General features: G+C 40.9%; 1 protein-coding gene across 14 annotated transcripts in view; it reads right to left on the bottom strand.

Moving 5' to 3' along the window:
• The window catches only part of brsk2a (BR serine/threonine kinase 2a), a 187,503-nt gene that overhangs the window by 46,910 nt on the left and 127,812 nt on the right, over nucleotides 1–12,781 (bottom strand). For all 14 annotated transcript variants that reach the window (XM_039808458.1, XM_039808465.1, XM_039808463.1 and 11 more), the window contains 2 exons: nucleotides 7,438–7,523; nucleotides 4,132–4,272 (listed from right to left, as the gene is read on the bottom strand). In XM_039808458.1, coding sequence (XP_039664392.1) covers nucleotides 4,132–4,272; nucleotides 7,438–7,523 — 227 coding nt within the window. The remainder of the gene's footprint in view (nucleotides 1–4,131; nucleotides 4,273–7,437; nucleotides 7,524–12,781) is intronic.

Raw genomic sequence — 12,781 nt, 5'->3', positions numbered from 1 at the left:
CACGGAACACACGGAACAGACTCGAGTCACCGACCTCGCCAGACTGTCCGACGGCCGATAATCGCGTTGGTGTGTCAGCGCCTTTACATCCATCTGGCTCAATAGAAATATTTCGGGATGGGAAGTAGGCAGAGGGCAGAAGCATGAGGCAATAAGAATAAGTTAAAATGGGAGGTGAGCAGATCAGAGGGTTGGAAAGCACGTGTTGTCCCCCCCCCCCTGCACAGTGAGTCACAGAGAAAAAAGAGCACTTCTAATAGCCTGTGTAGGTCCCCTGCGCAGACAAGTAGAATTGGAAGAAATTATTGCAGAAATGCTTTTTATTGAGGGGGTGCTGGGATCTCATTACTGAGAATGGAAGGAAGGTGAGGAGGGCTCTGTCTGTCTGTCGGTTTGCCCCTAATTGAGGTTGGGAGGAGGGCAACACACCCAAATAAGGCTCCTCATGATACATTTACAAGGCATCATTGTCTACGAGTGTTAGTGAGGGGATTTGAGGAGCTAAGACAGAGAGACAGCAGTAAAGCAAATCAGGAAGGGTGAGATAAATCTGCTTGTGAAAGTTACTGTAAAAGAGCTGCAATAATCTATGTATGTGCATGCACTTAACGTCAGTCCCAGATGCTTTCTCTTAATTGGCCTAATCTGTTCTTCTCACAGTCAGTTATTTACACAGACTGAGAGAAGACTTCTAACTTTCATTCCCTTAGGTAGGACAGTTTTGTTCTACTGTATTTCTAGCGGTACAAGAGTTATCTTCTGTTTTTTTGTTCTCTTTGAGAATTTAAGACGGAATCCATCAACTACCTGTTTGATGGTTCAAAGAATAAAATGATCTCAAGCGCATCATCCCGAGATAATCCGTGAAATGTCAAGTAATTCTGAAACGAGGATATAGCTTGTATTGTCACTGTGTACAACGGCTCCCACGATGGCTTTATTATTAAGAAGCTGCAGTCACAATGTAATTGCCTCTTCTATAAACTTTGCTGTGCAAAAATACAACGCCTATTAAATCACAAAAAATCATCCGTACCTAATCATTTTATGATAAATAAGTTTAATTCTTTCCTTTTAATTGCCTGTGCAATATTATGCAAATATATTTCCCAGGCATTTAGTACTCTACACCAGGTTCTAGGGAATATTAAACTACAACTGTTTTTCACTGGCTTGGTTTCCCCTTTATCATCAGCCGGAAGCCGTTCAGGAAACTTTCCAGTATAGTAAACTGTGCAGCTAAGAGTAGAAAAACGTTTGTCTCCAGCGCTTTCAGCCACAATAGCCTTGGCATGAAAGTTATGATAGTTAAATTATTATCACGCGTCGACTGGCTGGCTAGCAATCTGGCCATGGCGATAGCTGTGGCAGGGTTTTATGGTGATATCTTAATGTTCGTAATCTGAGGCCCCTGCTAATGGTGTGAGCAGCAAGGAAACAAGCTAATAATGTGCTGCATAATGACCATGTTTTAACCGTTACTCCTAATTTCCACTGGTTGCGGAACGGCTGTGGAACAGCTCCGCTGCGGAATGGCTCCGTGCTCTGCCGTCCATCACTACCCACCAGGTCGGGATTTATCGCGGCACGGCTGCGGCCATGACTGACAGCTGAAGTCACGAGGACCCACGAGATCTCACGAATTCACGTAGAATAGAACCACAAAACCAACAACAGTTTGTTTCCATCCAGAGGAGTAGAGGGGAAACAACTCTGTGCTGTGTTTTCAAGGTGTAGTGCAGGGAAATATGATCCGCCGTGAGCACGGTGTAATTTATTTACAAAATTAACCAGATGTTTTATTTTGTTTCCGTGCTCGATTTCCTGTCCCGCACAATCTGAATTGTCTGAATCTGTGCTGAATTGCTGCGGAGCTCTCCGGCGTCCGGCAAAAATAGAAGCTCTGCGTATCTGCTCCGGAGGGCTGCGGACCACCGGAGCTGGGACGCAGTTGGAACGCAGTCAGTGGAAATACACACATTGACTTTAATGGAAACCTATTGACTCCACCACCGTTCCGGAGCTGTTCCGGAGCCGTTCCGCAGCCGTTCCGCAACCAGTGCAAATTGCCAGTTAGTGACCTCAAAATTATGGTCTTTACTCCGGGCTTTCACTTACAGAAAAACTACAACAAATTTGTTGCAGATCTGACACACGATACATTTTTTACACACTCAAAATACACCAGTGGCTTGGTTTACATCAGGAATTAGCATAAAAGCTTTCTTCCAGTTAGTAAGTAAAGGAAGGGTGATACAACAAAGACAATGACTAGTGACTGAATAGGAAATGCATATAGAGAATAGAACAGCATTAAAAGTAGTAGTAGGATAAAGCATTGTATTATTAAATGTAACCAGTATTACCATAAAAGAAAAAAATATTAGAATAACCACTTATAACACGGGTCTGTATGTAACCCACAGTAACACCAACTACAGTCCTTTCTCTCGGCTGTACAATTACTGTGGTTCGCCTCATTTTCTTATTTCCATGTACTCATACATAGTACATACATACACATATTCTTTGTATACATAGCACCCACAATGCATGGTTTTCCATCCTAAAAGTCCTTCACGTGATATAATCTTTTTTTTTTTTATGATCGATTACTTGAATGCAGTTATATTTTTGTTCCTATCATTGTTCTGTGATCTATGGTCCTTGTGCTCTCCATATGCAGGGACATGAGGACACAACGTACAGGCATACACTCTCTGGAAAGGAAAAAACACAAGACGAAAACACACACGCGAGCGCTCTAAAACAGCCCTGCTGACATGTTTGACTTCTGAACTATATATGATTGCCTCTAGTCTATGAGCTGGTGAACAGTTAAATTACCCCCTAAAGCCAAACACAATGCATCACAAGCAAAGACTCAACACAGAGTAGAACAGAGTACTGTGTACTAACAAAAAAGTAACTTCTGCTCCACTGCAAAAATGACACCAGAGCACTTCATGTGGAATAGAAGTGGACCATCTGTATTTCAATCCGCCCCCAAACCATAAAAACAAAAACCAAATTTTTAGATATGAGGCAATGTGTCAGTGTATTTGACTTTCTATATGACATGTGTCAACCATCCTTAGCTGTTTAAGCTGGATGTAAGCTGGATGTTAAGAGAAACTTTAAGAAAACGGAAAAATAAACACTTCCATAACAAGCACAATCATATTTTCTCAGTTCTATGATCTCCGTTATTAAATCATTGGTTTGAAAACTAAACAGCACTCCAAAGCTATGAATAAACTGATTGAAATTTAGATTGTAGATTCACTTCAGGAAGAATCTGTATCTTTTTAGAATTCATTATTTGGGAAGTCATTATTTGTTCAATGTTGAATGACAACCAAATTTACTGTGTTATCCTTCCTGGGTATGCCTGTTTATTGGCTGTTTTGTCTTTTTAAATGTATGTAATGGTTTTATGCAGATAGTGAATGTGGTTTTTTATAGTTTTAACCCCAAGTACCTAATATTTATGTGAAATATATGGTGTTCACTGATGTCAAATGCTTTTACACATGCACTGCAAACCTAAAATGATCTAGACATTACCCTGCAGGCTGTATGTGAGAACGCAAATGTCCGAATTAGTCGGATCGAGTGAGAATTCACAACGAGCAAGTGGGCGTGTTGATGACGTTTCATGCCGCTTGCGCAAAACCGGAAAAAACTAAAATCTGACACAGACAATCTCCCGTTGTGTGCTACCTGTGTGAAAGGGAAACTCTGGACTATGTCAGGACCTGATTCCTCACACATCGTTTTGAGTTCATATGTGAAAATGGCTTTAGTGTACAACTGTGTACTGCACTGTGAGTCTACTTTATTATACTACAAAGAGTTAAGTGTAAATAAATATAATTGCTTTTCATCCTTTGTATACTTTACCATACTTTTATCAATTCATGGCAAAACCTACATTTTATCTTCCCTTACTTATTATTGTCCCATGATTTGTGTCAAAATTATATTTGTTTCCCAAATGTTATAAACCAAGGAATAGCATCTATAAATAGCACCAATAAGAGAAAGGTGGGATTGCTTTATGCAGTCTAATTCACAACATATACATTACAAGCAGCTAGAGTTGTTTTGTATGTGGATCCTTTCACTTACCATATGGAATGACTGTGGCAAAAATCCAGGGCAGACATGATCTGTCTGAAGAATTTTCTGGCTTCTTTAGGTGTTAACCTGCCTTTCTTCACCAAGTAGTCAAACAACTCACCACCAGACACATGTTCTAGCACAAGGTACCTGAGATAAAGAAAAAGAGAGAGAAGGTAAAAAAAAGCAGACCATGAAATAAAAAACAAGGAGAAGAACAGCAGAAAAAACTCTGGAGCAATATTGGAATATAATAGTTCCTTTACAGCTGTTATACACAGACAAAACACCCAGGATCAATGATCTCATCTCCCCAAAGTCATATCAAGTTGACAGTTTATCTTTCATTTTGTCATCTCTAAGCTGTCTCCTGTTGTCCATGAGGCCAGTAAACTGCCACACCGGTTGACACTCCACCGTCAGAGAGTGAAGCATGCCAACAGTGTATTACAATATATGTGAAGGGTTCTGATATACTATACACTCTGACCTCCGATGGGAGACATCAGAGGGATGATGAAGTTGCATTACACTATAAAAAGATGGAAATGTGTGAAAAGCTCTGGGACATAAGGAATTTAAGATATGTGAAGTATGCTATGGTACAGAAGCTGTAAGATATGTGTGTGTCAGCACTCTGTTACTAATGAAGCAAAAGAGACAAAAGTGAAGGAGGAAGAGAGATATTTGAAAAAAAGTTCCTTGCTTTAAATACAGCACTTTGGGGACGGTAAAAGAAGAAAGAAATTACAACACAATCAGTGCATACAGTACTGTGCATGCAGTACTGTGCATACAGTACTGTATGCACTGATTGTGTTGTAATTTCTTTCTTCTTTTACCGTCCCCAAACGTGCATACATACTTCCCTGCCATCACATTTCTTACAGCCATTCTTCAGGTGGCCTTCGTGCCTGTACGGCATGGGCTTGTGGGGGAGACAGCCCGCTCTGGGGCTCCAAGGGGACAGGGAGCTGATTAATCTCCGCTGGCCCAGACCTAAAGCTGCATCTGTGGGCCGAAAGCCAGCGGTGCCCTGCCCCTGCTCCAGACTGGCCTGATCGTATATCCTGTGCTGAAATCCCTCCAGCTTTACTACGACAAATTGAAGCTCAGACAGGTGTTGAAATGCTCTCTTTCTCTCCCTGCTGTGGATATGTGTGTCTGCATGCAGTTTTGTTGATAACACTATAGTGTTGCAAAGTGTACTTGCCCACAGAGCATGTGCTCAGTAAACAACCCTTAAGCCAAAAAAAAGATGGCTAGGTGAACACACAAATCATTTACAAAAATTGACTTAATGAATTGCATTCTGATCCCTATATAATATGATGATTTAAATGTTATTCCACTAAGTACTGCAGTTGGTTCTGTTATTTAGTATAATGGCAGCCTATTAAAGGGGCACTTCTCTGATTTTACATGTCACGATCAGTTTACTTTGCATGGGTAGTACTATCAAAATATTTAAACTGTTGTATAATATTTTCTGTGGCTCTGGAAGGGAGCTTTCTAAAAGCTGCTTAAATAAAACTAGTTATGTCAGCAGAGTTATCTCATGGATGGCCTGAGTTAAAAAACAGGTGTGTGGAGTTTGAACTAAGCAGGCTGGGATGGTGTAATAAAACAATGCTAACGAGTTGCATTATGGGACTTGTAGGATCCAGCATGTTTAGAGCTTGACCCATACTCGGGTCAGGATCTCTCAGCCTATGCTACACAGATTTTGACTGATACATTTTTAATCCCTTCTTCACAAGCAACCCAACTTAATGGAAGTGCAATACTAAATCACTGGAGTACCACTTAAAATAAACTTGGCTCTTGCATTGCATTGTACGATTATTAATGATTCACTGTTAATACTGTAATAAGAAACATCAATACATTTTCAGTTAAGCAAGGATGCAGTGAATGTGGGACGTTAAGGCAGCTTTGGCCTCACTGTTTCCCAATGGTAGCTCAGCAAATAGGAATAGGTCTTGTAAAGAACTTGCCTTGCATGTGTGCATTTGTCATTTTGTTATCTTTTCAACACTGCAATAAAACAGCTCATAGCAACACTATTACAAATCAAGTGTATACTTATAATGGTCTCTTAGACTATTGAGTTGTGGAGTTTTTATTTCAGCAACCATTTTTCACTCATAGCATAGTAATATATCAACATCACGATTTGATCATTCATTTCGAGCAATGAAATATCCATAAATAAGATTTTGGTGGGCTACGTATCAAACTCCTTGCACTTCTCATTCACCTCTTGTACACACACACACACACACACACACACACACACACACACACACACACACACACACACACACACACACACACACACACACACACACACACACACACACACACACACACACACACACACACACACACACAATTTGTGGTGTGATATGTGCCAGCAGCATAATAAATCTTAAAAGCTATGTGACTGCAACTCAAAAATCACGCTGTGTGTCCATCATTTATTGGCTTTCAAGTAGAGAATACTCTAAACAATATTCATCTAAAACTTACATCACTGATGTGAAGTGCGGAGTGTACTTGCGTCACTGGTGATTCAAATGTAAAGCAATTTGTCTTCTGTGACGCTACGAGTGACCAACTGTCAAAAGTGATGAAGCAATGGGTACAAAATGTGATTTTAATAATCCAATTATACCATGAATCACAATATTCTGCTATTCCTATCATCTTAAAGGAAGACACGTACAGTACTGCATGTCCAATTCCATTTGGCCTGAAAGCTCAAGATGAGAACTAATTGAATTTAGTTGACAAACAGTCCTCTGTAGATCAAGAGGGCTACTATAAGCTACTGATGGGTTTGTCACTCACCACTGTTAAAGTTTGCTAATAGATTTATGTGTGTGCCTTCATGTGCAGCAGACTAATGCGGCTGCCACTCTCCATGGCTAATGTTTCTTAATGCAATGGTGTTGCCTCTGATAAGCGTGTCATTATGTTTACATTATGGAGACGTCCTCTCCCGATTAGCAGTCCCCTAGCGCGCGCAACCAAATTAAATGCTTCATGCCAATACTAATGGAGCATCTGCCCCTCCAAGGCTATCGTTGTTGCCCTCCAATCATAATACAGTAATCAAAAATGCTCTGTGGGCCAACAAAACAATCTGTGGCATTTCCTAAAGACTGTTCCGGCATTCAAAAGAGCACTTGACAATAATGATATATGTTAGCCACAAAAGTTTTCATACAAACCATTACTCAGCGTGTGCAGTATATTTATGAGTTTGTTTTATGAATCAAAACTGGACCACAATCCACTGGTGATACTTACAAGTATTTCTTATTTTCGTAGACATCATGTAGCTTTAAAACATGCGGGTGTTCTATGAGCTTCAGAATAGCTATTTCTCGCTCCACCTGTATGAGAGAGATAGGTAGAGAAAGAGAGAAAAAAGAGATTTGATTAGTGTAACATCAGCACAGTTACATTCCTAAAAGCACTCTTGGACCGATTGTCCTAACCTGCCCTCTCAAAGTGCAACTTTCCTCTCACTGCTCCCTAAACTGAAGTACCAGGGAGACAAACTGACTGACCCCAAAAGAGCCTGTGATGAGTTCTCGCCAATCGTTTTTCTGAGGTCACCTGTCAAGGTTACAGTGTGAGAGAAAAATCTAAGAGGCAGCAATCTGTAATAACACTACACACAACCAGCATAAGGGCTTAAAAGGAATACATAAACCAATGAAAGTAGCTGACTGGCACTTTCTACTGGCAGAAAGGACAGAGATAAGCTTTGACCACACTCTGGATGGCATCCAGGCCAGCAAGCACTGCTATCTCAGGTGAAAAAAAAAAAGTAGTTTGCTTCAAAAACTGAAGGAAAACAGCTTGCGTTTGTCTTATCTTACAAAAAATTGTGTCCTCTCCTTTCTTACTTGTATAGAACAATCCTAGCTGAATACATTGCAATCACATTTCATAGTTGGGTGGTTGAGGTGAACATAAATCAGCTTGGTTTGATAAGAAACATGAAGTAGAATAACCCCTCAGAGTCAGACATTCCACATTTGAGAGGACAGCCTGTGGGTGATTTGGGGTCAACATGTCCACTAAGGTGCATCAAGTTCTACCTTAGGAGGCTGTTTTCCTGCAAAAACAGTGGCTGTATACATATAAACACAACACTGTGTCCAGAACAAGCAGACGGCTGAGTCCACACAAGTTTTTTTATTGCTTACAGAGCTGCTGAGGCACATATATAATGCGTACTATGAGACAGGTGAGAGCTGAATTTCACCAAAATCGAGCATATCAGTTTGGATTTGTGTCAGCTTCTCCGGAGAGCTGTAGTCAGCATGTACGGCTGCCACGGAAAATCAGCATGGAACCCACTTCGACAGAAGCCCCTGCTAATCTTTAGCCCCCTGTGCTGCTCTCCTACTCTGCACGCGGTTGTCTGCCATCCTTCTCCTCCATCCTCTCCTCCACCCTCTGTGTCTCGATTTGACTGACTATGATCGAGATGAAGGGACAGTGCGAGTTAAAGGCTCCTCTGCCTCATCTCGTCAAAGTCAATTTTACTTTGTCACTTGCCTGTGACAGCCTTCACGCTGCTTTAATGTCACACTCACTGTGGCTTAACTTTATAAACATTTGGAATGAAGTCAAAGCTCTGATCTGCCAGCTAACTCTGTTTTTGTTAAACTCCCATAAAGCTTTATGCTTGACCAGGCGTAAAATCAGGTTCCTCCCACTTAATTATGCTCTCACATTGTTTTTCATTTCAGAACCGCTTGTATTAAGTGATTACCTGTATTGTCAGCTCAGGTAGCCTATTGGACCCTATCTTGACACATTTCTGATTATTTTCTGCCTAAATAGCAGCATCCCTATCTACACTCTTTATCAAGTGTGTGATAAAAAAAAACTAAAAAATAACTGCTGAATTAGCTTACATTCAGTCACTGAAGAGAAAAATGTGTTGCACTGCAACTGGTGTTGAAGCTGAAGCCAAGAAAAAGTCATGGGAGAATATAAAGCTAATAAAGCTAGGCACACAGCTTGTCTAGAAAGGGTAAAGTGGTAAATACGTAATTAGCATTAGCATGGAGTATCAGTGGGAGTAACGGCTAGGCTAATCAGGGCTAATCCAGGGACTAATGAGTGCTATCGCCAGCAGTACACCATGCCACTTTCTCACCTGAGGCTGAGGTGTGTTGTTAGGAATGATCCTGTGGTGGCTAGCTAGCTAGCTGGCAGCAGGGCTCCCTGCAGAGAGACTAATTCTACCCAGGACTCAGGGAGAGATGAGCTGTCGAAATGCTACAGAGCCAGCAGCTGGCTTCCTAAGCTTCCTCTTAGTGCCTCCTTTTAGTTAATTGAAATAAGAGAAATGAGGCTTAATGTGAAGACTTAACTGTACAACTGCCTGCTTATTGCAAGATTAGCTATTGATTAACACACTAATGTAAATCTGTGGAGCACCCCCTGCTTTTTAGCATTAGAACAACTGTTTCATTAAATGGCCTACAATTATCAGTCAAGAAATTTCTGACAAATACATTTATACCTTGCTTGCTTCCACCTGCAAATGGAAGTGAGTGAGACAGGTAGAACGCCAACAATAACTGCATTTATTACACACACACACACAGTGACAAACTGTTTGCTCACAAGCCTCAAACACACACACGTATCAAACACCTCTATAACTTCATGCTAGTATACATGCCAGGTGGTCATCCTCTTTTTCTGGCTCCTGTACATGGCTCCACATTCTCTCATTAAGTTTCACATCTGTGAGTGTGGACAGCTCTCTCCATATCTCCATGGCACTTCATTAGGCCTAAAGTTATTAGCAGGCACTTGGACACATTTCACCGAGACACACACACATGGACAGACGAAAGGGGGGGTCAGATGAGAAGCACACCTTCTCTTTTCATCCTTCTTGTGTTCAAAAGTTCAATATATTACTAATTTACAAAACATTTCAAAAACCAAACAGGGTTAGTAGAGGCGGAATAGGGGAAAAAAAACAACACATCTCATCAGAGGTTGAACAAAAGCGCGAGGACTGACACTAATCAAAATGAGCTATTTGACGGGGAGATAATTTGTTGTGGAATGGATATCATTAGCAGAAGACATCAGAACAGGAGCCTGTTGGTGGAGGGGCTGATGGCAACGCTTCAATCCACAGGGTTTCCTATCAGTGTCATATCCTGCCACACTCAGTGGATCAATATGTTGGCACTGCGGTGGTGATTACTGTTAAGGTGATAACCACAACTAAGATGGTTGAAAGCAAAAAAAAAAAACTGCATTCTTATCCTCCAAATTGAAAGCACATTTTCATCACGCTGGAATTTAATTTTGATGTTGTGTTTGAAAGTACATCTGATGTGATTTATTACTTGTAATTATGATGTAATTTGCAGGTGCAGATGGTATTTTATAATAGAAAATGGAAACTGTGCGTGAGAGAGGGACTGGGAAGACAGGAGCTACACAGACAAATGAGGCAAAGCGGTCACTGGTGCTCACATGTGTCACTTCAAATTCAACAGGATGAGAGCCAGTTTAGCATTTATAGTCCCATCAGCTCGCTATTGATTCTTTAAATTACAGCCCTAGATCTGAATGGATGAATGGATGAGCAAATAAATGACTGGCGACATCAATAGTTTCATCACTGTGGCTAAGAATCCAGTGATAGAGGACAGAGGATCACAGACAGCCAGGCAACAACAAAGACGCAAAGAGATGAGATTCGTGTCACACATGTCACAGAGCAACCGTACAGAGAAACCATCCCAAAATCTCAGAGGGGAAAATATTGGATCACAGGCTCTGTCATCTCTCACTCTCCACTTATTGCCTCTCGCGCTCTTCCTCCCGCCTTTCACTCTTTCTCTCTCATGCACACAGAAGGAAAACACAGACATTTCTGTCACCTCCCCCAGGCGAGCGGGTGAATGGTCCCTTGATACTGAGATCTGAGGATCAAAGTCAACAGGGCAGCCATGTGTGTCAGATAAAAAAAAAGCGGGTGGCTATGCTAACATGGGAGCTACAGTGCATACAAGAGCTGCTGGATGGATAGAAAAGCAAAAGAGAGACCGAGGAAGGATGAGGGAAGTGTTAGAGGGATGAAGCATAAGCCATGTAATGCTCTGCAATGGAGAAGACTAAAAGAGAAAAGTAGAGGAGACAGACAGTAAGAGAGCACAGTGGCAGTGCCAGCTTGCCCCCCTCCCCTGAGTCTTGCAGCCTCTTTTGTTGCTAATTAACACAACACAGGGAAAGGATAACCTTTTTATTAGCGGTGTGCTCCAAACAGCCCACAGAGAGTGAAATGATAACAGGTAAGGTGATGAGGCGGCAATGTGAGGAGCTAAAAGCATTTGACAATCAAGGAAATGAGAGAACATTCCACCTAAATGGCTGTGATGGACAAAATATCTACAGCAGTTGGCAACAATTAATTTGTAACATACTGCTAGATCTTTCAAAAGCTTTTCATACAGTGAATTACAACATTTTAAAGTGTAAATTCCTGAAATATGGTTTTATGACACACTGTACTTATGGTTAATAAATTATATTTCCAATTTTCTACAACCCTTCATAAAATGTTTTTCAACTCCTCACAATGTATGATATTACTGTTTTCCAAATATGTATTTTCATGTACAAGATACAACTCAGAGTGGGATATCTTACAGATATTTTGACCCAATTCATAAATGTACTCTTACTAAACCAGACATTCATCTAATCTTTATTTTCTTCCACATCGTACTAGCAGATGTCATCTTTCAATAAGATACAGTGGCCCAAACTTAACAAACTCTTTTTCTCATTTGGTAAAATATATATATTTTTTAAAGTCCTATACAGAATATCATTAATTTAGCTTTTTTCTACGTAATCGTAATCTAAGACGTTGCGAATAAACAGTTTCTTTTCTGTGTGTTAATTTCTATTGTTGTACTGTCTTTAGCAAAAAGATAAATAAAATAAAACACAATATAGGTTTGCAGGGAGGAAGGTGTAGTAAAGAAATCATATATCAGTTAACATACGGGTGAAGGAAAAGTAAGGTATGAATGGGGGTAATGGCTGGATAGAAGTAGATGTGGGTCCAACTGTCAGTGAGCAGAAGGGGAGGAGACAGCACAGCTTGTCTACTGGCTCACAGACAAAATCAGTCAGCTTGCTGTCCATTCATACTTGTGACATGTGAACACATTAACACACGATGCACACACACTGTACACACACACACCACTAATCACGGCAAGCCACGAGCCACCTCCATCCATCCATATGTCGGTCAGTGAGCCAGTAGGGCAGAATCTGTGTTTTCTGCCAGGAACAGAGGGTAGCCAAGCTGGTGTGTATATATACATGAGTGTATCTTTTCTGTACGTGCTTACACATGCATGTAAATGGTAAGGCTGTTAGTGGTTGTAGAGCACTGTATGTCAGTCTTTGTAACTTGGGGAGGGGGAGATCAGTTTCAAGGGAACACACACACACACACACACACACACACACACACACACACACACACACACACAGGTCACAAAAGTCTGACCCAAGCTTTGTGTTCATGTGCTCTCTCACTACTTCAAGATAATATTAACATGTGCTCCTAACTGCTCATGCA

This window comes from Perca fluviatilis, chromosome 8, assembly GCF_010015445.1.
Source record: "Perca fluviatilis chromosome 8, GENO_Pfluv_1.0, whole genome shotgun sequence".
Classification (NCBI taxonomy): domain Eukaryota; kingdom Metazoa; phylum Chordata; class Actinopteri; order Perciformes; family Percidae; genus Perca; species Perca fluviatilis.
Note: the sequence above shows the minus strand (reverse complement) of the source record. Positions and strands in the feature narration are given on the sequence as shown.